The sequence below is a fragment of the Echeneis naucrates genome, chromosome 9 (assembly GCF_900963305.1).
Source record: "Echeneis naucrates chromosome 9, fEcheNa1.1, whole genome shotgun sequence".
Taxonomy (NCBI): Eukaryota; Metazoa; Chordata; class Actinopteri; order Carangiformes; family Echeneidae; genus Echeneis; species Echeneis naucrates.
In genome coordinates, this window is record NC_042519.1 from 6184870 (window position 1) to 6210935 (window position 26066).

At 41.2% G+C, this 26066-nt stretch overlaps 1 protein-coding gene across 4 annotated transcripts; it reads left to right on the plus strand.

Annotated features, from left to right (window-relative positions):
- Positions 1-2558: 2558 nt before the first annotated feature.
- Positions 2559-26066, plus strand: fgfr1a (fibroblast growth factor receptor 1a). 4 transcript variants are annotated; one of them, XM_029511597.1, is made up of 18 exons: positions 2559-3174; positions 7598-7778; positions 12690-12932; positions 13241-13330; positions 14042-14214; positions 16015-16138; positions 16991-17181; positions 17462-17612; positions 20836-21032; positions 21394-21539; positions 21880-22001; positions 22509-22619; positions 23078-23268; positions 23404-23526; positions 23618-23688; positions 23796-23933; positions 24547-24652; positions 24736-26066. In XM_029511597.1, exons 2-18 carry the CDS (start codon positions 7625-7627, stop codon positions 24910-24912), a joined length of 2508 nt encoding a protein of 835 aa, XP_029367457.1. In that variant the 5' UTR covers positions 2559-3174; positions 7598-7624; the 3' UTR covers positions 24913-26066. The 4 variants fall into 4 exon arrangements, with proteins under 4 accessions (XP_029367457.1, XP_029367458.1, XP_029367459.1 ...); XM_029511598.1 differs by having other exon boundaries at positions 20836-21026; XM_029511599.1 differs by lacking the exon at positions 17462-17612 and adding an exon at positions 18394-18538.

Sequence of the window (26066 nt, forward strand, 5' to 3'; positions counted from 1 at the left end):
CTCTTGGTCGTGGTCGCTGCTTTGAAACTGTAAGATGTGGCTGGTGGCACCACATGCACGTTTAACTCTCACTATTACTTAACCTAATAAACATGTATGGTTTTTCTTTGGTATGTATGTGGTTGTTAGAGTCACACTTTATGTGCTTTATAATTAATTGATCTGTTAGAAGTTGCAAGTTGATTTGAGCATAAAATGAGTTCAGCAAAAAAAAAAAAAGAAAGTTTCATAAAAATACTACAGGTAAGAATCTCAGATATAAAAATGGAGCATTTGGGACAGCATTGGCATCACATGAGGTCATTATAATGTTTTGGGAAATTAATCCATTGCCAGACGTTTAATGAGGTAACGTCCCTTTCATGTCTGTATCTGAAATTGGAAGTCATTGGATGGTTAGCATAGCTTAGCATAGTGCAGGTGATACAATGTAGTCCCAGTAAAACTAAATTAAACTGTTACCAGTCTTTCTGCCAAACTAAGCTAACTTGCTGCCTGTAACGTGGGCCAAAAAATCTTGTATATACAGATATCTGTATCTATATATCTATAATATAAGGTGACAAAGTCAGCGCTTCTATCTGTTGTGTATACGGCAGATGTTCAGTTGGAATATTGTCTCTATAATGTAGAAATTTCTTTTTAGGAGGACTAATTACTGTGTCAACAGTGTATCAAGCACTGTGTTGTGTAACTTCATGCCTGGATCTTCCAATTTTTACTGATAGAAGCTCAATTTGGGGCTTGTGTTACGATTTGTCTTTCTTTTGTCAGCAGAACAATAAAATATATATAATTGTAGCATTAATGAGTCCAGCGCAGATGACAGTATGAAGTTCACTTGTTATTTTATATGTGACTTCCTGATAGCCTTCACAATGCCAGATTTTGGATCTCTAGAAAAGTAAAACAAACCAAAAATTAGAGCAACCTCATTTTATGAATGGCCCTAATATTACACAAAGTTAATATTGCATGAGAGATGAAAGACTGACACATGTTGAATAATGGATGTGTTTCTTTGTTCTTTAATATAACTACCAAGCTGGTCGTCATGTGTCTCTGCTGCTCCAGTCGTCAATCATTTTTCAGTTGTGACCTGAAATCAAAGGCCATATGAGCTCCTCAGATATAAACTATGTGTTTGATCAGGCGGCGAAAACGGCGTTTGTGTTGAGCTGGCCGACACATTTGAAATTCATATGCTGCTTCAAATGCTGCCAAAACATATGAGCTTCACGCCAACGCAATAAAAGCTATTTTATAGTTGGAGGTTGGTGAAAGTGCATGTTTCCTGGTGCTGTCCCAGTATTCATGCTGGTTATTCAAAATTATGCAAAGATACTTACATTATTTCCCTCCTTGAGTCAGTAAACACCTCAGCACATCTGTTTACACCTAGACACTTGCACACCATCTTTGTAAAGAACATGACATACTTGGAAAATTTCGTTCTTAAAGATGTACATAAACTTCACTGTTGTTCATTTGTTTCTCAGTGATGCAGTGATGAAGGTTTGTTCCAAATTGAAAGTTTTGCCCAGTGACGTTGAAGCCCGATTCATATTCTCCCTCAAAAATTTTCTTCAGGAGAGCTTTTTAAAACATACAGTTTCGCATTAGGCTGTTGTTTCTTGTGTGTTATTCCACTGTGTGCGTGTTTCTTGCAACGATTTTTGGTGTGAGCAGACCTGAGGTTGTCGTTTGGAGTGAGACCTGTGTGCACTTATTTATCTCCTATGTGCAGGAAAGCATTAGCCTGTGGGTGGTGAAGGTCTCCAATCCCACAATGCACAGAGCGCGGTATAAAGAGCCGCTGGGGCTCTGATGGAGAGGTGCAGCGGATGGCAGGGGGAGCCAGGTTTCTGCCAGCCCGGGAAGACCTGCGTCAAGTCGGGAAATAGAAGCCCAAATCGTGACACATTTCCGCCCACTCACAGTCAAAATAAAAGGTGTGCTTTCGTCACAAAAGATGAAAAGTGAGTCGGTATTAGTGTGGAATAAATCAACAAACTTAGCATTACATATAAGTCAAAGCAATGAATATGGAGTGAAGACACTCATTAAAGTAGCATTACAGAAAAAGCACAAGGTAGGATGATTTTAAAGAGCCAAATTTAAATTTAAATCAGAATCAGAAAGAGTCTTTTTATTGACATTGTACAATGTCCAACCAAATTTGATACAGCCCTTAAAGCGCAATTTTAAAGCATGTAAAACAAAAACTATAAATAATAAATTATTTCGAAATTTAAAGTCATTTCACGTATAAAATCACGGACAGTAGCAATGCTACTAGCTCTCCGTTTGGTTGAATGGCCCCATGCTTTCCGTGCAGTATTTTTTAATGCCTGATGTTCAAAAAGCCTTTGGAGGAAGGTAAAACATAGAGGCTGGGTGATACATGACTCTGACTCGATTTACTTCAGTCCAGTAAAGTTATCCAGCTAACCGCTGTCGGTGCTCACGTCTGCTTTTATTTGCTGCTCCGTGACCGGATGTTGTCGGTGTGAGCTCGGTGTGCTGACCGAGGAGCGGAGGATGCGCACAGGCTCAGATTTAAGGGGGGAGCTTCGGAGCGGCTCGGACTCTCGTTGTTTAAACTGCATTTCTTCGTCAGAAACGGCCTAAATACTCCCAAGGATTCCGCCCAGAGCTTTGTTTTTGTTAAAACAAACCAGCACACCTGTACTCGGTGCCGGGGCTCCCGTTAGAGCGAGTTGAACAACTTTAGGACTCAGTTTTTTCCAGAGGTGAGCAGGCTGTTTCATCGCGATCGCTTCGGGATAAAGGGAGAAGCCGAAGCTGCGCTCGAAGACTTTCTTCGGACCCGTTTAGGTCAGCTCGGTGGGATAGAGGAAGCTCATCCTGAAAGGAACCCCGACGATTAGAGCTTAAAAAAACCGAGCCACCTCTCGGTGTTTTCCGCTCCGGTGATCAGGGAAAGGTTTGCGGATCGCGGCACGTTCCCTTCTCCTTGGGAACAAGTTTGGCAGAAATATGCACAAACTTGTTAGCTAATGGCAGATAGCTGGGAGTGAGAGAGCTTCACCGGGTTAACTTTGGATATTCTGCTTTCTGGAAGTTTTTTTTTTTTAACTTTCTGCGTCCAGTTTTATCTGAGAAGTCTTCATCTGACCAACACTGGCTGTTTCACAGCCCCCCGCCGGTGAGGTGAGCTGGACTCTTACTATTCCTGATCTCTCTGCTTTGGCCTCTTAGCTGGTGTCGATCTTCTCCATTGTAATGTGTTTATTTTATTGTGGAGCCTCCTGTCCTAAGAAGCAACCAGCTATGGCCATCAACCTGACCAGCAGGTATTTCACAGCCCTCATTTAATCCCCGTTTTGTTTTATTTTTTTCTTCTTACATATATGTATAAATATAAGTATACACATACGTATGCTTGCTTAGTTAATCAGCAAAATCGTGCGTTTACGTGTATGTTTTGTTTTCTCAACAGCTTGTTTCAAACGTAGTGACTGCTCAGTCTCCATGTTTGTAAATGAAAGGGCACAACATTAAAGCACAAGTCGCCTGTTGTTCCTAAAAGTTGCTCTGGTTTCCACCTAAAATCACAGCAGACGCCTTTTATTCACTTTAAATAGCAGAAACATGGATGGGAAACCTTGAAAGCATCGTTTAAAAGAGAAAGAAAGAAAGAAAGCTCATGGTGCGTTTTTTACATAAGAGAATTTGGCCTCATGGATCCAAAAATCAGCTTTTCTGAAGTTTCTTTAACACATTGAGATGCAAGTTTGCCCCAATGTTATCATTCGTTCTGCGTCTTTGAAAATAGATCTTATCCTTGTTTTTAGCTGTCTCCGTTTCTGTCATTGGCTTAGGTCCCAAAAACTTTTAAACATAACCTGTAAAGTTTATATCCACAAGTACAAAAATGGGAGCAATTGCTTTTCCAGAAACACTGTTAAGCAATTTCTATAACACTTTCTGGACGGCCTTCCTCACTACATCTGTCCTGAAGTCTGGGTCTGGAAGGGCAAGTGTGATGTTATGTAAAGCTGAAAATGTTATGCTGTCAGTGGAGATGGACGAGATGGATGGTTTAGAAACAGCATGTCTGCAGGGAATTCACCAGAGAGGAAAAAAGTTTTCTCCTAAATCATATAATGGGGAGTGAGGAATAGTTCTGCCCTCTAATTTACTCGACTTCTCCCTTGGCACAGAATTGCTGTCGCTTGATCTGTATGATTGTCTTTAGCAAAACAAAATTCAAGAATGTGTTTATGTGCATTTATATTTTAGCCAGTAAACTGACTTGTCACCTGTGGCTCAGATTGACATTGCAGTAGTAAAAATCTCTGTATATTTGTTACTTAACCAGATTTGCATCCACACTCATTAATATTGAGTGGAGCTGAATTTAGTGAAAAGCTCATTGTATTCAAGTTGTCAACCAAATGGAATAGTGTCAGAGGGTTTGACATTAAGTGTCTTTACATTTGAGTGTAAACTCTTGACACCTGATATCCCCCCCATGGTACACCGGTGGCGAGGCACTAATTCATATTGTGAGGCTGTAGGGGAAAAAAACAGAAGTTTCTGTTTTTGTGAAAACAGTAGCCTTAGGGAAATGCTCTGATGCTCTTATGTCTGCTGAACTGCAGCCGTGTGCAGACTGGCCTGTTGCTGGCAGGGAGTGCAGACTTCATCGGGACAGGGGTTACAGAAATTGGGAGGAATTTTATGCATGGACGGCAGTGAACAGTAATTATGGTGCAGGCCATGTTATGGGTTAGGCCTGTAACCTTTGTCTTTGTATAATGAGAGAAGCTAAATGTGAATTCCTCATTGTAATCTGTTTAGTTTAACCCCATTTATTTGCCAGATTCTTGGGGAAATGCCCTCTTTCTACCTCTACAGGATTTTACCAAAGGGTGATTTTTCTAATGCAAATAGATTCTAGCCAGAAAATGCCAGACTCCCAGCATGTTTACCCTCTGGGTTGATGCTGTTATAAACCAAGGAACATTATTGATCATCTCTTTATTTGTTTAATTTAGATATTTTTGGATCTAATAGATTTTTATGCGTTCATAGCTAAATTCCTCCTTGCCAGAACAACAACAACAATAAAAAATAATCATAATAATGACAGTAATCACGTTCCAATAGCATTTGTGTTAAGAAGAATTAAACCTTTCATAATGCCAGAAAAGTCACTTTAAATTGAAACAAGGCTGGCTATTAAAAGAGGCAATGTAACACAAAATTTATATATTCAGTTAAATTTCTGACCATCGTTTCAGGATTTAGACTTGTTTGTCCCCACAAGTCTAATTCAAATTTTAAAGACATTTACCCACCTGAGCAGTAGATGTAATTGCACAATGGTGACAGCAGAAGACTATAATACAGGCGATCTCACGGGATTAAGAAGTGTTTATTTATTTTATTTTTTTTCTTTATTTAGTCTTGTGTCTTAAGTGTAAATCACAATATGTCCTCTCAGGTGGCTTTAAAAAAGACAAGACAAATAGGTTTCATCGTGTTCTGTCCAAACAATGTCTTGTCTGCTAGCGAGATCAGTAGAAACACTTTCCCATGCGAAAGTGCCCACACTTATTGCGTATATATATAAAAAAAAACAAAACCTTAAATGATAAAAAAAAAAACTAAGATTATCTGCTTAGAATGATTCAAATTTTATGTTTATTTCTACAAAAATTATAGGTAAGTATGTTATAACTTACCGCTAAATAAGATATCAAATGGCAGTATGTAAATCAATTAATGGTACATTTTGACTGGTAAATGTTACACCAAGTAACGATAGCTCAACTGAGGTCAGCACTGTTTCATTAAAAATAAATCTCACAATTGAGACCAAAATATATCCATGTCTTGAGGGCTACACTGTCTCAAAATGCTACAGTTTCTGGTAATTTTAATCCATTTGCAGTAGGAGGGATATTTTTGACTGCAGGATTTTTCAGTTCAGCCTTACTAATAATAATAAAAACTACAGAAAAAAAAGTATTAAACAGACAAAACGCGGTCAAGTATGCACAAAACTGTAGATTTTTTAATGCGGTGTCATTGCGCTTAACTGGTATCTATAATTAAATGAAATCAACCAATAATTGTAGCCTGCTAATGAGTCACTTTCTGCTTGGACCTGTTCAGATTGGCTCACAGGCTTGAGATGAGTGTGCTGTGTGTTTGGATAGTAAGACATACTCTATGTTTAACCCATGCTCCCATGGGAGTGGAGTATGACAAACGTTGTGTCATACTTTGAAGAAGCTACTTCCTCCTCTTTCAATTATTGACGCTTGTCGAAATGACATGGTCTTGGGGAACGTGGTCGGCTGCTCTTTGTGATTCCTTCTGTCTGGCTGCAGAAGCAATTTCTTGGAGCCGTCCCAAGCACTGACTCACTGCATACAAAGCTGCGATGACCAAGCTTCTTTATCCCCCCCGGCCCCCCTGACCCAGCTCAGCTGCTGGAACACTAGACCATTCTTGGAAAGTGAAATTGAATTGGTTTGAGGAGAACACAATGACTGTTTCAGTGATGAACGCTCACACAAGCGATTACCTCTTAAAGGAAACCACAGCTGCATCCGAACATGACTTTGTGTGAAAATGTAAACTAAGTTGGGGTTTCTTTTACCCAGATGTGACGCTTGTGTGGAGTGGATATTTTGGTTTATTCACTGTTGAGTTTTGTTGTTGAGTTCTCAAGCCTGACATAAGGAGACTAAAGAAATGCCCCAAAACAGCATTTGTTTGACAACTCGTGGGAGCAAATGGTTGCAGGGGGGTCATTTTAGGCTTGGGCACCAAAACCAACTGTTAGGTGATAGATCTCTCAGCGTGGAAATGATGGCCTGGCGGTCTCTCTCTACAAGGGTGTCACGTAAACAGGCTGTAGTTTTTTCGGCCTTAAACAAATTCCTTAAGGGGGGTTATGGGGTTAGGGGCAAGTGTTAATCTGTGTGGCCAGATGCTACAGAGGTGATGATGCAAGCAGATGTGCGCATGAGGGTCACCCACTGCACCGTGACCCGTTTTGGAGGGTACCATACAGTCTCACCAGAAACTCGATATGGCGTCATGTGAGAGTGATGATAGACTTTGAGTTCAAACTTCAAGAATTTCAATGATGTTTTGAAAACAGAACATTTCATTCCAAAGAGCTGAGCAAGACGTATCCACGTTTTCTTTGCTTGAGCTATCAGAGTAAGCCTTGTGCACTGCAGTGTTATTGTACAAGCATCCCTAAATAGTGAAGCACCTTGAAGACATACGGAATATTCTCTATTTTTTTTTTTTTTTTTTTTTTGGACCGGCAAAGAATTTGCTTGTCACTTAAAATAGTGATTGTGAGCTAACTTTTTTTTTTATGCCAAAATATTGATTTTGTTTGTTTATGTTTATTTTTTTAATGGTCTGGTTTCTATCTTGCATCTCAAAATTTATTTTCCTTGAGGTAGTGAAAAAGTTTCTTTTTCTTATTCCTGTTGGTTCTTTAATAGGGTCTGACATATTATCCGTCTTACTGAAAACAGACTTTTGAAGATATGTGGTCATGAATTAATTTGTTTTCATTACTTCTTGCTTATTTTTTTAGTTGAGTGCTGTGAATTGCCCACTGCTGATGCCCCAAAGGACTGAATGGAGTTCCAGTCGCAGAAAAGCCAGCAGTTGTAGCTCCCTCAGCAGGATGCTGATGAGGCAAAGTGGACTTCTATTTCTGGCTTTATTTGCCCAAGTTTTAAGGACCCAGTGTCGGCCAGTCAACGCTGATGAAGGTAAGATGGCTTGATAACTTGAAGCTACTCACTGCTTTTCCCCCTAGATCTGGTTGAGTTAGGGAACTTATTAAGGCTGACTTATCTTGACTCTTTACTTGAAAAACAGTACATTGATAATGAAAGCTTTGTTCTTGGTGCAGGAATGTAATCCTAACACACTCCAGGCTTTGGTGAAGTCTGTCCTTTGTAGCGTCGCTGTTCCCGAACCACCCCCATTTGCCTGAGTCTGTTGTTGCTTTAGGAGACTGGACATCTAAACTCTGGCCGTTTCTGACTACAAATATAACCTTTTTCTGCCTAAAGAACTATTTCATACCCCTGAGGTTATTAGAAATCTATCCTTCAGAAATCTTGTGGACAGATTTGGTCCAATAATTTTATATTGTTCTTAAACTGAACAGTTCTGGAAGCTGTAAAGAATTTAGTCTGGTCTGGCCACGAAACAAGTTCAGTTCTGAAAAGGGGAAAGAGGCACTGAAATTGAATCCTTAAAAATGTGTCTCTTGGATCCAGTCCAGCGGTGTAATAGCTGCCTGAACTTGTGGGTAGATGGGTTTGGATGTTTACACCCTGCAGTCGGAAGTGGAGAGCAGCAAAAGAATATGATAAAGCTCAGCATTATAATTTGAGCAATTAAGCAAGAGGGTCTCTCTTGGGCTGTAAGCCCTAAAATAAACTTGGTGTGGCTGTGTTTAAGCCAACAGGGCAACAAGGAGGAGAAAATGACTCCCATCTGTAGCCCAAGGGCAACCCCACTACCTAGAAGTCTCTGCTCCTCTCCTCCTTTTGTAATGAAAAGGTATTTGTTGTCACTGAGAGAGGAGTTAACTGCCAGGGAAACTATAAATTAGCCAGATTCAAAAAAAAAAAAAAAAAAAAAGGAAAGAAGATGCTACTCCGAGCCCTCCCTTATCCTCAAGGATTGGGTTTCTGAGGAGAATGTTTGTCTTCTAAGGTGAACCATAAATTTCCACCAGGGTGGGGGAAGTCTGATGCATTTACACTCCACCCAGTTCTTAATCACCAAATGGCCAGGTACTATCTATGCGCCACTCTGCTTGTCCTCCTGCTCCCCCACTGACTTTAGCTTGGGAATGCTTCACTTTCCCCCCGCTTCCCTGCTGGGTGACGGATGGCTTCAGCTGTCGACAAACAATCACAGTGGAAGCATTTGGTTACATTCCTTTTTGTCTTGGGTGAGGAAACAAAATAGTTATATGGAAATGGCCATGTTTTATGCGTGTTTCATTGGTTGTCTTGGGGTTTTTTTTGTTCTGTGTTGTTCACATAAGAAAAGAATATTCTCTGAACAAATTCAGTTCATTGATTTACGCTGTGGCCACACCGACAGCCTTTCAAATGGTAACAGCACCTTACTTTTTCTCACTGTGATCATTCAGAGAAACTTTGGCATTGTTTTGGCAAACTTGGCAATCATTGTATATATATATATATTTTTTTTTTTTGTTGCAACTGAAAATATCAAGAAGTGATTTATATGTCTCTCCCAGTGGATTTCTTTGATTTAATCCTCTGCTTTCACTTGGTAAAAGAGCCAGTGACCCTTTAAGAGCGCACTCCCCAGATCTGTGGCTGCCAAAATCACAAGAGACTCTTTTCAGAGAGAAATGTTAGCAAGTAGAGCACGGCTTGGCTGAGATCAGATAAAAAAAATTCATTTAGTTGCTAACACCACATTAATTAAGATTTTCCTCTCTGCAGTCATTCTCAATTGATCCATCAGTGACATCATAGTATAATAATACAGTTTTACTGTGATGTTGATTCACTTCTGTTTTTAATTAGTAGAAATTTATTCAGTATGAACCCTGGGTAGCTGCAGTAGCTGCAATTTTTCAAGATAAAAACAGAACATAGCAATAGCCACACAGATTTTTTCCACCTGAAGATAAAGCAGCAATACTGGGATAAACAGCAGGTCTTCCACAGACTTCAGGGAAGACGACAAAATTGTTATATAATTTGAGAATTTTCTCACACAAGGGCTGCATCTGTGTTGTACATATTGAAGCCAAGATACAAATTATTGTCACGGTGAAAAAGCCAAGCACTCTGATGCAACTTCATGCAGTCTAAACTCTTGACATTGTGTACTGAGTGTGACTCGGTTGATTGTGATTTTTGGCTATGGGAAATAATTTAGTAAATATTCACATTTGACTTTTTTATTGGATTTTTTTTGGAACAGTGTGACCCTGTCATTGATAAAACTAGATTAGCATACTTTTATTCATCTGAGAGGTCCTGGTTTTAGTATGTTTGTCCATTAAAGACATAATGTAAGTCTAAATGTAGCTAAACTCATTTGAATGACAGTGTAACAAGTTTTTGCTCGTTGTAATCCTTGTAGCTCCCAAGTGTTAATCCCTGCTGATTGCCAGTAGCTCATTTAGGAATGAAAAGGTCCTTCACTAGAGTGCTTTCAGGAGGGACACTTGCTTGGTGGATTTTTTTTTTTTTTTTTGGGGGGGGGACCTTTCTAATAGGCATTGTCCTATTCGTTCGCTTCCTGCCAGTCCTGCCTTTTGTCTTTTATCAATCCCCTCTACACGTCAGCCACCCTTTCACTGATTTTAGGTGAATCAGCAGAGGAAAGTTGCCACAGCCTTTTTCTCTGTGCACCACAGAAGACCCTCAACCAGCCTGATTTTTACTGCATTCAACCATCACTCCAGTGAGAGCAGGAAATCCCAGAAGTCATTCACGCAGCATATTGCTTCCTATCTTGTAGCCAGAGAAGGTTCCATAGACTGGCGCCAACTCTTCCTTTTTAGCTGTTCTTGCATTTACAGATCAGTGAGCCCCCCCCTCTAGTTTAAAACCTCTCCATGCTTTGGTCTTCAACAAAATTCCTTTCATGATTCATGTAATTAGGATGATTTTACATCATGACAATCAATTTGTTCAAATGCTCAGAAGAACACATGGGAGAGCATTCCAGATGGGTTGCCCTCTGAAAATATGGTCGTTAATCCATTTTAATCCAATCATGGCAGCAGGGAGGATTAACTGAGATGAAACATCCTCAAATTCAAAGGAAATCCTGCGAACTTGGCTCCTGGCTTCATGTGAAGAGTTGAAAATGTATTAACTGCGAGTGCGTTCCTACTTGTTTTCTGCATTGATGTGGTCTGGGAAATGTTATCTCTGTCTGTTGGATTCGTTTGACCACGCTATTATATCTTACACCAGCTTTAAGTAGGTTGTCACAGAAGCACAAATGGTCCTGACTGGCCCACAATAAAACAACAAGCAAATTTTACAGCTTTTATGGTTGTTTTATGATGTCTGCAGCCGGATTAACAGCTGGGATGTTGACACAGCCTTATCAGTGGCATCTCCTTTTAGAGGGCAGGGACAGAAACATGCAGCTCCCGCACACAGCGCAGGCCTTGTGTTTATAGCCGTGTCCAGGTTGGATAGACCATCGCTAACTGCCTCTTCTGCTTTCCCCCCTTTGGTTTTGTTTTTGAGGAGAAAGTTGATCCTACCCCCTGGCCCCCTTTTCCTTCTGGGATTAAGGGCCTGTCAAACATATGTGATCCAGGAAATACCTTTACTAGGCCCAAGTGGGGTCACCATAGCAACTGGCACGAGAACCTGCCGCTGCAGGCCCTCTCTTGCTTGCTCCTGTGCACATGCTCACTGGCTCGTTCTCCCCGCTCCCTCTTCCCCTTTATTGTTTGGTGGCCTTTGTTGTGATGGTGGGAGGGATTAGTCAAGTCTACTGGTGTTGTCCTGAGTTTTGCCTTCATAGATGTGCTTCCTGTTGTGAGGATGTGCATTTACAAACACACTGTGTGCTTTGAGAACAGTTCAGATTAATCTAGGTCTGAGGGGTTGCTCACCGCTATGGCATTTGATAATCTAGTTCAGTTTTTCTTGTTACAATGCTGCAGAGACCATGCAGGAAATGGGGAAAGGCGAATGAGTGAAATGGCAGATTTCATATTCTAGTGCTGTAACAGCAAGTTATTTTGGAGATGGCACTTTGCTACAACCCAACTGTGTAGAAATGATCAGTAAGTCCATATACATTAATCAACATATATTTTGAAAATTGATCAACAATTTGACAAAGTCTTCAAACAAGACTCCGCACATTCTGTTCCATATGGGAGATTTGTTGGTTATAAATATTAATTTATGGCGAAAAACAATCTTTAACACCATCTAATGTGTCTTTAGGATGCAAGTTCACTTAAGCAAAGGTGGACACCATGTGTGCTTTTTTTGGCATGGGAGTCTGATCCTAGAGCAAGAATGCCGAGCAGTTTGGCCAGTGACGATCTTTGCCTTTTGTAACTAGACAAACAACACCATTGTGATGTACAATGTGTCAGCATAATTTGGTTACCTCCTCCCCATTGCAGACTATGTAGACATTTAGAACATGGGGGCTCAGGTGTCTTTCTCCAGGACGCCTCCCCTCTCTTCATTCTTCTAATTGAATTTCACCTTCCTTCCCCAACTAGCTCCTTGCCTGCCTGATGATAGGGCCTCGACTAATTTGGGATACAATTTAATTTTTGTAAGAGGTTGGGCAGGTGATGTGCAAGAAAGAAATCAGAGAAGCTCCTTCCTTGCTTTTGGATACTATTTTATGCTTGAAGCTGTTTTGGGTGTGTTTACGTTACAGATACTCTCCTGTTTTGTGTATGAGCACTCTGAACATTGTAAACACACATCTTTTTATACAGTCTGAGATCCAATGCAGTTTATGTCAGTAGGAAAAATCCTTGTAGTTATCCTGTTTCAAAATACTTACAGTGTGTGTCATAATTTGTTCCAAAGATTTAAACTCTTGCATTTTGTGTCTATAATTTCATGAAAAAGTCTGCTGAGCTGATGAAGTAGAATCACGAACATTGTTGCTTTCCGTTTCAGTCTCTGTGGAAACACAAGCGGAGCTGGTCATGCACTATCTTGGAGAACGTCTAGATCTGTCTTGCCCTGCCAAGGACTCCCTTCATGTGGTGAACTGGACCAAAGACCATGTGACTGTGGTGGATGGTGAACACACACGCATCCGCAATGGCCAGCTGGAGATTGAGACTTTGGAGATGACAGACTCTGGGCTGTATGCATGCACCACATTTGGCAACCACAGCATCTTCTTCAATGTAACAGGTAAATTAATGGTGATGATGATAAATAAGCCACTGTAGTTTTTCCTGTTCAGTCTTATGTTATGATTGATAATTTTCTTCCTTTTTCTTGTCATCATGTTATCACATTAAAGGAAATTAACATTTGACTCCTTTTTGGGTCAGCATCACCTTTATTAGCCTATTCAAATTTTCATATTGAGGTCTAACCATAAAAAAGTCCTGTTAGACTTGGTTTGTAATAGGCACAGAGTGTATCTCAATTAGCACTTTTACTTACCGTAGAATTGTGCATAACAATTGAACATACTGTACTTTTTGCTTCATTAGTTGAAGCCTTGGCTTCATCCGAGGATGATGATGAAGATGAAGAATCGTCATCAGAGGAATCCAAACTATTGGGAATTCAGAAACTTATTCGTAAGTGTAGCTGATCTCTTCACATTACTAATGCTACTGTTAAAAAAAAAAAAAAAAAGGTCATTGCTCATTTGCCCAGAGTTAAAGGGTTGTGAGTAACAGTCATGAATGGTCAGCAGTTTGAAAGCCCTGATAAATTATGGCTCTGTCGTGTGCCTGTGGGTCACATTTTGGTGGATGATTTCACCCTGAATCAGAGGGTTTTCACTACCTCGGTGATGGCATTCATGTGAAGAATGTCACTATGGTGAGTAATGGTGGTTAACCTTGCATGTCTTCCAATTTGTCAGTAGACCAATTAGAACATTCAGACCTCATCATCTGGCTGCTGCTGCTCGCTCTGGCCACAAAGAATCCAGTGGCCACCAAGCGGGGCGAGTTTATGCTCTGACTCCCAGAACTTTGAACCTTGAAATTTACACAAGAAAACTTTTTGTAGCCATGGCATATAGAGAAGGTCCTTTTTTTTTTTTTCTTTCTTATTTTTAATTGAAGAGACTAAAAGTTCCTAGTTATCCAGTACTGCCAATCCACATGACTGTGATTGAGAAATCATTTTTGGGTGAACATGATTTATTTAAGGAGCTAGAGGATTAGGATATTCAAAAGTTATTTTGAGTTCTCCGTTTTTTTTTTTTTTGGTTTTTTTTTTCATAAACGCATCAAAGGCATTATTGTATTTGTTACTCATGTGCTGTCTTTTCCTTTTAGCAATGGCCCCACAATGGGCTCATCCAGAAAAGATGGAGAAAAAGCTTCATGCTGTCCCAGCCAGTAAAACTGTGAAGTTTCGATGCCAGGCCAGTGGCAATCCGCCTCCTACTCTGAAGTGGTTCAAGAATGGCAAAGAGTTCAAGAGAGACCATCGCATTGGAGGCTTTAAGGTTAAAAATCTTTTTTTGTGGCAGGGGAGGCTGTTCCACTTAGCTTCTTTTAAGTGGCATTTCAACCTCCCTAACATTTCTTATTGCATCAATCCAAACACCTTCACTATAAGAGGAGATGTGTCAGTGATCTCATCTCTACAGTAGATCACCACCCACTCCCCCCGAGTAAGAAATGCTGTCTGCAAGTGAGTAATAGGCAAGTTTCATATTTGACCTGAGAAACAATGCAAGATGAAACCCTATAACACCAAGAGGAATAACACCTCCAGGTGGACAATCCTAGACGTCCGTTTGGATGAAGGACAACACTGGCTGTCCTCATTCTGGGTATCAGTGCATCGTCTTTTCTGTAATTACATCCATGCAGTTAATTTACTATAATAACAGCTGTGTCTGTGATATATGGCACATCGGGGGGGATTACTGTCTTTGTCAGCATCTTCCGATTTTCAGGCAAGTTGTATTCAAATGTGACCTGGACCGCAGATAAACTGTGACGCTACAATAGCTGATAAGATTGTTTGCAGCAGTCTTGAAATTTACTCAGAGGTGTGGCAAATGAGGTGTGTGTGGACAGGATGTATTTATATCACCCATCATTTACTGTAAATGGTCTCATGGAAACCTGACAGATCAACATAATTCACCTGTTTTAAGATAATTTCCTTCTGGGCACAAGGAAGTGATTGTATTAATCCACAACCTTATCAGCCAGCATGCAATTTGGCTATATAGTATGAGGTGGCTGTAGAAGCTTTATTGACATGTCTGTGAATAGTTTGGTTCAGTGGCAGTTGCCTCACAGGTGTGGGATGTATGTGCATGTTCAGACACTAGAAATAAGCGTCCCCACATCTGGGCTTCCCATCGAGGTTGGGCCAGTCCAGCCTTGTCTTGTATTTTCCCAGCCCATCTCCCTTCCCAGCTGGGGCACATTTAGGAGTTTCCTCTCAGCTGCCTGCTTCCCTCTTTCCCCAAGCCCCCCACCCAGTCATGCAGCGCATTAAACCACCTGGCTGCTGTTTTTTCAGTCAAGGTGCAAAGGTCTGCATCAGCGGCCGGGGACGTCTGTCATCCCTCCCACACTCTTACTTTTACAGCCAGGCATCTATTGTTCATATCGTCTGCATGGAGACGTGCGTGAGGCAGGGAGTAATGTGGACCACATGTATATGAAGCCAAGCACAACACATCTGGCAGCAGGCAGCTGGACTCCCTCATCACGTTTTTAGCTAAATGAGGGAAACCGTATGGCTCAGTCTGTGTGTATGCATGTTTGATGTTGCCATTGCCTTAGAGGTTCTCTGGTTAATCACACACTGCCGGTCTTGGCAGATTTATGGAAGAAAAAATTATAACATGTCTTGGAAAAAAATGAGCCAGACATCAGTTGGCGCTAATAAGACAGGGGCAGATGTATATAAAACATGTACCCATTTTCCTGCAGTCCTTTGTTAGGTAAACTAAAGATATGCTGTTTAGGAGTAATTTTAGAGGAGGTAATTTTGTGAAAAACAACTTAACAACAAAATTATGATAATTCAATTTGCAAAAGGTTTAGGGTTAAAATAGCCTTTTATGTAAACTTTGAATTTAAGACTGAAACAATGAAAGTTCAGTTCCTAAGAGCTGTTCAATGTAAAATGACCAACTGAACACTGAACTATATCATATTCACCAGCCATCAACAAATGTCACTATAAGAAGACTGTAGGATTTTTGTTTGGAGTTAAGGTGCTGCTCTATACCAGCCACTGTAGCTTTGTTTTTTGAGCGGGTTTTTTCTTTAACTTTCAGGTCCGTGACCATGTGTGGACCATCATCATGGAGTCTGTAGTCCCTTCTGACAAGGGAAACTATACCTGTGTGGTAGAAAACCAGTATGGCAGCATCAATCACACCTACCAGCTAGATGTTGTTGGTGAGTATTGACTGAATTAATGTTATTGGTTCATAACTTGCAAACTCAAACTGTTTATGGTTTAAACACTGTTGGGTTTTTTTTTTTCATGCCAAATGTATCACATCAGTACAAATTGGAAATGATTGCACAGGAGTTCAGTCTTGAAACCTTCATTAATGGCGACAGGGTATTTTTATCATCCATTTGAAAAACTAAGCCTGTTTATTTGTGGCTTTGGTAATGGATCCATATTAAGGACAGAGGCGATTACAGAGGTGCCCTGAGACACGATCTAACCACTGGTCCTATAAATCAAAATCCCACGTCCTCTGTCACTGTTATCCCCTGAGCACTGCTTGACCTCAGACGTCAAGAGTCTGAACAGCGATATTGCTTCAGAGAGGGGAGGTTTTTGTCACAGGATGTCTTGGTTGAAACTCAGCCATATCCTTGGCTCATAATTTTACTATAGAGAGTTATCAGTCATCAAAATGGTGCTGCAGGAACATTTCATTTCTCGGCAAGTGCTCCAGATGAGATACTCAACTTGCTCAATCATCTACTGTGGCAAGCTCCACACAAGCAGCATACAACTGGGTAAATGGCTGTTTTAAAGCAGAAAGAGGAATAAGAATCTGTAATTGATGAAATTACACTAGACGATCTTGTTAGCCCTCAGCTCCAGCTGACTCCAGTGACTTAGCTGTGATGTGACTGATTTTTTTTTTTTTTTTTTTTTTTTTTTGTGTGTGTGTGCGTGGATGTGTTTTACAATCAATCAGCTGTACGCGCTTTTGAATAATTGCACATGTATTTGTCTTTGCTCTTAAGCAGTTGCTTCCTTCACCTAAATTTTTGGTCGTGTTGCAGAGCGCTCTCCCCATAGGCCAATTCTGCAGGCTGGCCTGCCAGCTAATCGCACCGTAGCAGTGGGCAGCGATGTGGAGTTTGAGTGTAAGGTGTTCAGCGACCCCCAGCCTCACATCCAGTGGCTAAAGCATATTGAGGTCAATGGGAGCGGTGTTGGTCCTGATGGTTTACCGTTTGTCCGTGTCCTAAAGGTAGGAACACACTGACCAATCCTGTTTCTTGCTGCAATTATTAGATTTCTTTTCTTTTCTTTTTTGTTTTTGGTGTACTGCAAAGATAATTTTCACTTCACTTTTCACTTTTGTCTTACATGCCCAGTGATGTCTGTGAAAGTTTACCATATGCATCTTCATTTATTTTTTGGCATTATTAAAAAAAAAAAAAAAAAAAAAAAAAAGACTCAAATCAGCTGAAGCGCCTGTTACTGCTGCTTGTTTTTCTGTGCTGCACATGACTTGTTTTTATTTCCAGCATTCTGGGGTCAATAGCTCGGATGCTCAGGTGCTGACCCTCTACAATGTGACTGAGGAGGAGAGCGGAGAGTATATATGTAAAGTGTCCAATTATATAGGAGAGGCCAATCAGTCGGCCTGGCTGACTGTCACCAGATATGAGCCCACAGGTAACCACCACGCAGCAGCACAGGGACGACACAGTGGAAGCGCTTCTGGGACCACCTGGAAAAACTAGTGCCATATAACCCAAGACAACCTCAGCTGTTTCTCTCCTCCCTCCCTTCGCCTCTCCCTCCCTCTCTCCTGCATCAGTGCTCTTGACTGTAAATGACGCTATGGAAAATTCCCAGCAGAACAGTTGAAAGTGTTCAGTCTCAGGTTTATGTTGGACCCACTCTCATTCTTGCCCCATGCCTGTGCTGTACCCTCCTAATAAGGTCCTCCCTTGCCATCTTCTTCCATTACTCTCGCTCCCTTGCCCTTCAAAGTCCTCTGTGTACAATTCACAGGCGCTCTCTTTCCTTTGTTTTTTTCCAGCTGTCCTCCTCTGCCTACCTATGTTTCACAGGCCTCCTGTTGTTTGTCACATAGTTGGCAAAGGTGTGAGTGTGGGTTTGAGTGTGCCCTGTTCTGCTGTGGAGTTTTCCATGTTGCCCATCTCTTGCATGTAGAGATGAGACTGAGGTATTTGATGTGGTGATGGGGTGGACCAGTGTATGGTTCAGCAGTACAAACCTAACCTAACCAGCTCCTCCACTAACAGATACTGGAGGGCTCTTCCTGACAGAGTCCTCTGCAGGGGTTCTCTGTGGTACCTTTTGGGCAGATGGTGTTGGATCAAGGAGGAGAATGCTCCTCCATCCCCTTTCTCTATCAGAATCCCTTACTCACGGTTCCCTTTCCCCTCTTGGGCCTCTTGTTGGGTCTGCCTCCTTTGTTATTTTCTAGACCGCTGGCCTTAACACCACGGACAAGGAAATGGAAGTTCTTCAACTGAGAAATGTGTCTTTTGATGACGCTGGGAAGTATACCTGCTTGGCGGGCAATTCTATCGGGTTCTCTCATCACTCTGCATGGTTGACCGTTTTTGAAGGTATCAGTAGTTCTGTCTTTCCTGAATTTCCTTCCTTTCTTTTCCAACTCCAGCCTGGTTGTATGTCTTCACATTTTCCAGAATGCGGTCTTTTCTGACTAAAGTTCTGTTTAGAAAATGTGTGAGGAAGCCAGGGCAAGTTTAAATTACTAAACCTCCCCCACTCCCTGTGCTCAGCATGGTGCTGCTCCATCTAAACTCTCTAGATGGATGAGATTGGTCCATGCTCTGCTCTTTCTTCAATGAAATCTCAGAATGCCAAACAACCCCGAGGCTATCTCTAACTGTTTGCCATGACAGCGAAATCAATATACAGAAACTCATAGATGGGTGGACCATCACATTTACAGAAGGGGTTGTTTAGCAGATCTGATCAAATTTCATTCTGAGTTCTTAACCATTCTGCTCTTAAATTGGTGTTTGCATTTGATTTGGTGTAAAGCTGATTTTCATTGACAAGTGCTACAAATGACATGTATTCCTGATGTCATTTCCTGCTGTGAGCACAGCGGCTGGCTTTGATAATTGGCTTGCTGTTGGGATGTGCCTCATTCCAGAGGGTTGGAATAGGCATTTGTCCAATTATCATGCTGCTTGTCAGTCAGCCTCTTCACACAAGTGCAGCTCACTTGTGTAGCTGGTGTTGGTTTTGGGTGTAATGGAACGCCCAAGGTAGTACGGGACCCCTGGTTTGGGATGCAGTAACATATATTATGTCCAAATCAAAGGAGTTATGTTTGATAGTATCCCATTTAACATTAGACAAAAGGGGTAATACTTTTTCTCTTTGGAGAATGACTGAGTTTCATTCAACTTTAAATATAAAACATAAATACAAACATTGAACTTGAGTTCTGAAAAAGAAAAGGTGCAGTCACAATTACTCAGCTGTATTAACACCCACTGATGAGTAAGACTCACTGGGTGCTGTGGTGGAGCAGTACACACAGAGGAAGGCAGAAACCATCTTAAAATACTCAGATCATCCACTTCATATCATGGTAGTGCATCAGAGAAACTACAGCAGTGGGCAGTCAATCCATCTACAATACAGGATAGAAAGATGCAGGAAATGATTGCTTCCCACTGCCAATTAGTCTTTGCAACTTATTAAGAATTAGCTAAACCTTAACTATTAACTCCTTAATGAAGCTACCAAACAGTAGGATTCCCCTCCAAGGATTGATAAAGTATTTCTGATTCTTTTTCTTTTGTTGCATAAATACATATATGCAGTATGTAGACACTAAATAAAGGGTTCACCCATCATATATATTTATTCAATTCGAAGGGGCTTTAGCTATGCACCTGGCAAGAATGACAATTCTATTTATATTTAAAAGCTTTTTTTTTTTTTTTTTTTTTTCAACATAAACTTACATTCATTTTTCCAAGAAGACGAAGATACAGTTACAGTTGACCTCAGAAGCATTTAAGGTTGTGGGTAGATTTCTGTATGAACAAGAAACATTCAGAACTGCTATCTATTATAAGTAGATACTGTACACAAAGCTACATCCCAAACTAAGGCATGCCCTTGACTATCTGTTTCACTAAATTATGGAGTCCATTACACCTCTAGTGTTGGTAAGAATAAACGTTGGTGTTTTCACAGAATGGGAGGAAAAAAACAAGATCTGAAATTGCTATCTATCTCAAAAACCCTATTTTTCTAAAAGCCAATCCATTGTATTACCAGCACCAACACACAACTCTTTGAAGATTAAATGGCAAAAGGAGTAAGAATTTGACCTATGAAGCAATTAAAATTGTGTGTTTAGCTCATGCTTTGTGATATGCTGTTTTTAGACCTACATGTAGGCATGTACACTATTTTAAGTAGAAATGGTTTACAGTGTTGAACTATTATATGAGAAGAGTTGAATGTCTGTATAAAAGTCTGACCCTTTGCACACTGTTACACTCTATCTGTTTCTAACTACGTCAACAAAATAGAATCTCTCTGTATTATTTGGGTTTGTCCCAATCATTTCTAGTTTAGCCCTGATTGAAGCAGTTGTGTCCACTTCAAACTGATGAAGAATGTAGAGTGAAACCCCGCACCTAGGGAGTTTGAATCACATATTAGTCTGTGTCAAAGGCTCTGGTTTTTAGACATGACAAGTGTGCATGTGTATGACTTTGCGTGGGCCAGTTGTATTTATTTGTGTTGCCATGCACTTGAAGGTGTGGGTACGTCTGGTCTGCCTGGGCATGTACAGTCGGTTCATTCATGACAGCTGATCCCACTCCTTCCTTCCCCTTGTCCCCTCTCACCATGCGTTCCTTCCACCTAGCCGTCACGCACTATCCTCCTGCCAGTCACACCTACCTGGAGGTGGTCATCTACTGCGTGGGTTTCTTTTTCATCACCGTCATGATCGCCATCGCGATTATCGTGAAGATTCGCGCCTCCTCGAAAAAGAGTGACTTCAACAGTCAAATGGCTGTCCACAAGCTGGCCAAAAGCATCCCCCTGCGCAGACAGGTAACAGAAAGTAGATAGGGGGTTTGCAATATATTTACCTTTTCCTCTCCTCTTTCTGCCACTGGCCCAGATTTTTGAATTCAAAGTTTTACAATGAATTTGATTCACCTGTGCATCTTCCCAGCAGCTAATGTTGATGCTTTCATAAAGCTAAAAGCATTCAGTTGTAGAGCTTTCAGGTTTATTGCAAACCCTTGAGGTCTTGCACATCAGGTAAGTGCAACTCCATAGTACATCTGCTCACTGTGGGAAGGCTTTACATGGTCTTATACAGGAATTCAGTTAAGTCATCTTCAGGTGGTCTCCGTTCCTGTGACTGATGTGAGATTCATTATGAGGGAAGTAATGTCAGGCTTCTTTTCTTCAGGTGTCTGTTGACTCAAGCTCCTCCATCAACTCAGGAGTGATGCTGGTTCGACCGTCCCGCCTGTCTTCCAGTGGATCTCCAATGCTGTCAGGGGTGTCTGAGTATGAACTGCCCCAAGATCCCCGCTGGGAGCTTTCTAGGGGCAGGTACGTCCTGAACAAACCTTTTTTTTAAACAGGGTAATGACAGCCTAGAGAATAAAAAAGTAACCTTGTGCAAGAAAATTGTCATTTTGTCAGGAGCAGTCAGCTGCTCAAAGAACGTTTCTCTCACTCCTCAATATGTGCCTTTAATCAAGGTCTGAAACTCAGGGCACTTTACTACATCAACCGAGTCTGTGCAAAAGATGACTCATCGAGAAGCAGAGAGTCTGGCATTGAACTTAAATTTTAAATCAACTCTGAAATGAAAGTCCAGACTTGCTTGTACTCACATAACAAATTTGGAGTTGACCTGCACTGTCTCACATGTTTTCCCCCTCCACAGACTTGTTCTGGGGAAGCCTCTGGGTGAAGGCTGCTTTGGTCAGGTGGTGATGGGAGAGGCACTGGGGCTTGACAAAGAGAAGCCCAACCGTGTGACCAAGGTTGCAGTCAAAATGTTGAAATGTAAGTTAGCTGTTCTTTCATAAAAAATTCTCAGCCGTGTGGTTATATGATAGGTTTGGATTGATGGGTACTGAGAGTTGAGAAAGTGTGTAAGTGTGTAAGAGTGTTGTAATAGGTTCAGCAAAAGTCTTTCAGGCCAAACTCCATCGATGAGAAAACATCTTACACCAAGACTGTGTTGAAAAGATATTCAGACATCTGCCATTGGATCCCAGCCACCATGTAAATGGGAGCGCAGAGTAAAGATTTATGAGAACCCTTGACATCCCATATAAAACAGTGTTCATTAAACTGCACAGAGTAGTGAGGATGTAGGGAAAGTAGCATTTATTGCATTGTGCTATAAGTGCCTTTCCCATGGGATTGTTCTCCAAGACAAATGGCTGCCTGAATGCAGTGTTTGTGTATTTGCTTTGCAAGGTGATTGTTGAAAGGCATTTTTAGGCCTTTGCATTGATAGAACATCAACTAATTATCCTAATATAATTTATTTTCGTCTCCTTCCAGCTGATGCCACAGAGAAAGACCTGTCAGACTTAATTTCAGAGATGGAAATGATGAAGATCATCGGGAAGCACAAGAACATCATTAATCTGCTGGGAGCCTGTACACAGGATGGTAGGTCCAGACAAACTGGGGCCTGCTGAGAACAACACACACACACACTTATGTCCCCCAGACAATTATGTTGGGTTAATTCGGAAAAATGTGTAGAACAGTGTGACTAAATGAGCCTGACACCAGCTTCTGAGCTCACAGTTTGAAGCAACCAGAGCTGCCGACACTTCTCCCCAATCATCCCTGATGAGAAGCTTAGGGAAAAGTAACTTATAATGACCCTTTGGCGCCTGCACACTGGCACACAAACCACTGAAGTTTTCTCCATTTTATTGACCAACTTTTGTCACTTTGAAATCCACCTCAAGTGTGTTTTCATCTGTTCTGACTTACTAAAATGAGTGCAGGTTACACACGTGCTTATAACCAAATGAGTCGACTATGCATTTTATATCTTGTTACCCTTGCTTATGAAAATTTCCCAAAGGTATTTGAAGATGGTTTTTAATTGTTTGTAGGCCCTCTGTACGTGATAGTGGAGTATGCATCCAAGGGAAACTTAAGAGAGTACTTGAGAGCTCGGCGCCCCCCAGGCATGGAGTACTGCTACAACCCAGACCAGGTTCCAGTGGAGAACATGTCCATCAAAGACTTGGTGTCCTGTGCTTACCAGGTGGCCCGAGGCATGGAGTATTTGGCCTCTAAAAAGGTAACACCCCTCCACCAGCGAAGCATCTTTCCATGAAAGATAGATGCAGCTTTGGACTCGTTGTGGACAAATCAGGCTTTGTATCTAACCATGAGATGGTTTGGGTTCACAAACATCTGCTCTTTATTCATGCAGTGCATCCACAGAGATCTTGCTGCTCGAAATGTTTTGGTAACGGAGGACAATGTGATGAAAATAGCTGACTTTGGCCTGGCAAGGGATATCCACCACATTGATTATTATAAGAAGACCACCAATGTGAGTTCGCTTTTTTTTTTTGTTTTTTTGTTTTGTTCATACATGGGAAAATGCACTGCAGATATCTGTAACATGCATAACATTCCCACAGGGTCGTTTACCAGTCAAGTGGATGGCTCCCGAGGCTCTGTTTGATCGGATATACACACACCAAAGTGATGTGTGAGTATCACAAGCCGTTAAGTTCTCCAACTCAGGCTTGATGGTATGTGAGGATAACATTATGCCAGGCAGAAAACTGAGGCCCTCCTATCTGTTTGTGCCTGCAGCTGGTCATTTGGGGTGCTGCTCTGGGAGATCTTCACCCTGGGAGGCTCTCCCTATCCTGGTGTCCCAGTGGAAGAGCTATTCAAGCTGCTGAAGGAAGGCCACCGTATGGACAAGCCCTCAACATGCACACATGAACTGTAAGGACGACATGCTGCCTTTCTGCTACTGTTTGAGTTGTTAATGTCTCTTGTCTCACAGTTTGTTATAGAGTAAAACTTATTGGAGATGACACAACCAAAATTTTACTACTTTGAAAAAGTTTTCTGGGTCGACGTGTACTAAAACAAGTGGAGACAATTATTCTCTAAACTGTCGTTCAGTTTGAGTGGGAAGAAAGTCATGAAAGCAGTTCAGTTTGTCAAATTCACTTTTAAAAAAGCTGTAAAAGAGAGTAACAGTCTATGAGCGAGTTCTTTAAATGGAAGCAAAGCTCAGTCACTGCTCTGTCCCAAACAGTTGGCATTAATATTTACTTTATCCTCATCCTTGTTTATCGGACAGGATGAAATTCCAGGTGCTTAGCAACATAATGATGAACCCTACCACTGTCTGTGATAACCAATAAATTTAGCTATTTCAAGGTTGAGTAAGCTACTAGTGGAACATATGGTTCACCTTTGTTTATTTGGTCTTCTTCCAGATGCAGCTGGATAGAACTTTATTATTTATATTATGAATTTTTGTTTTTCAATGTTCAGCGGTTTCAGGCAGTATATAAAGTATATTGACTGGGTCTCTTTATCTCTGCAGATACATGATGATGAGGGACTGCTGGCATGCTGTGCCCTCTCAGAGACCCACATTCAAACAGCTGGTAGAGGATCTAGATCGTTGTTTGGCCATGACATCCAACCAGGTCAGTTCTCCGCTCATCCATTCATAAATGTAGCAGAGATAGCTATTTTAGAAGTAAAAAAATAGCTATTTTTGTGCCTACAGGAGTATCTGGAGCTGTCAGTGCCTCTGGACCAATATTCCCCCAGCTATCCTGACACCCGCAGCTCCACCTGTTCCTCTGGTGAGGACTCCGTCTTCTCCCACGATGCTGGAGCCGAGGAGCCCTGCCTGCCAAAGTTCCCTCCCCACTCCAACGGGGCAGCCATTAAGAAACGCTGATACCTCATCTCTATTCACACAAACATTGACATTTCCTCTGCTCCCTGCCTCATGGGGTTGGACTCTTCCTCATATTCCCAGAGATGAAGCTAAAAAAACACTGGTGCTCGGCGAGAAAGGAGCTTGGAGACACCTTGTAGAACACGTTGGATCACATGGACTGAAGAGTGCAGCAGTTTTCCCGGTTCTTGGTGGTGACGATGTTTTTGGGGCACTTCGTATTAACAGGAGTGGCAGTTTGTCACAGTGTCAGAAAAAAAAAGAGCAGACTCACAATCTTCTCTTCACTTTGGGCTTTACACGGGTCAGAAGAATGGAAAGGACTGACTGTGAATATGTCTGGGTTTTTTTTTTGTTTTTTTTTTTTCCTCTCTTTTTGTTGTTGTTGTTTTTACCCTCCAAGCTCATTTCACCAGTAGTGAAGGGCAGCGTTCTGCTTTTCATACCAAATCCAGAGTAAACACTACAGAGGGACATAAGGCATCGTGGGTCACTGCATCATTCACTCTTTTCTTGTAAATACAGTTAGAAAATTATAAATATGAATATATATTTACACCATACTCTTTATTTTTATTACCATAATTGATTTATTTTCTTTTGTACAAGGATTCCTTCATTTGATCCATTTTTAATATAGTCAGTAGGGGCTGTCGTTACATGAGAATATCTTAAAATTGCTGAGGATTACATGGCCAGTTTTATTTCCCTGTGATTTCCCCAAAAATTTACTGCATAATCATCAATGGGGGGAAAAAAAAATATATTGGTTTTTGTATTTTTAACTGTAAGTGATTTTCATGACACAACCTGCAATACAGTGTAACTCAGTGTTTGGGGTTTCTCTCCGTGTGTGTGCGTGCGTGTGTGTATTTCTGTGTGTGTGTGAGTGCGCGCTGCATTTGTATGGAAGAAAATTTTATCTCGTCTTCAAAGATGGTCACAACTGTAAATATTCCTGGTTGTTCACCATATTTGTTAAAAGCTTCAGTCAACATCATGCACTTCCACTGTGCATGCCCTCCATGTGATGAACTTATCTTCTACTGTAAATGCTTTAACAGGAGTTACATTTGCTGCCATATAACTTCTGACAAAGGGTTGCAGAACACGTATGTCTTCGTAAAAGGATTACATTAAATAAAATGCTATCA

Bases quoted from the DNA above. Each gene is read 5' to 3' on its own strand.
- fgfr1a (XM_029511597.1), top strand. From the start codon at position 7,625: ATGCCCCAAAGGACTGAATGGAGTTCCAGTCGCAGAAAAGCCAGCAGT. The intron at 12,933-13,240 runs GTAAATTAATGG...TTGCTTCATTAG, and splicing joins CATCTTCTTCAATGTAACAG to TTGAAGCCTTGGCTTCATCC. The intron at 24,653-24,735 runs GTCAGTTCTCCG...TTGTGCCTACAG, and splicing joins TGGCCATGACATCCAACCAG to GAGTATCTGGAGCTGTCAGT.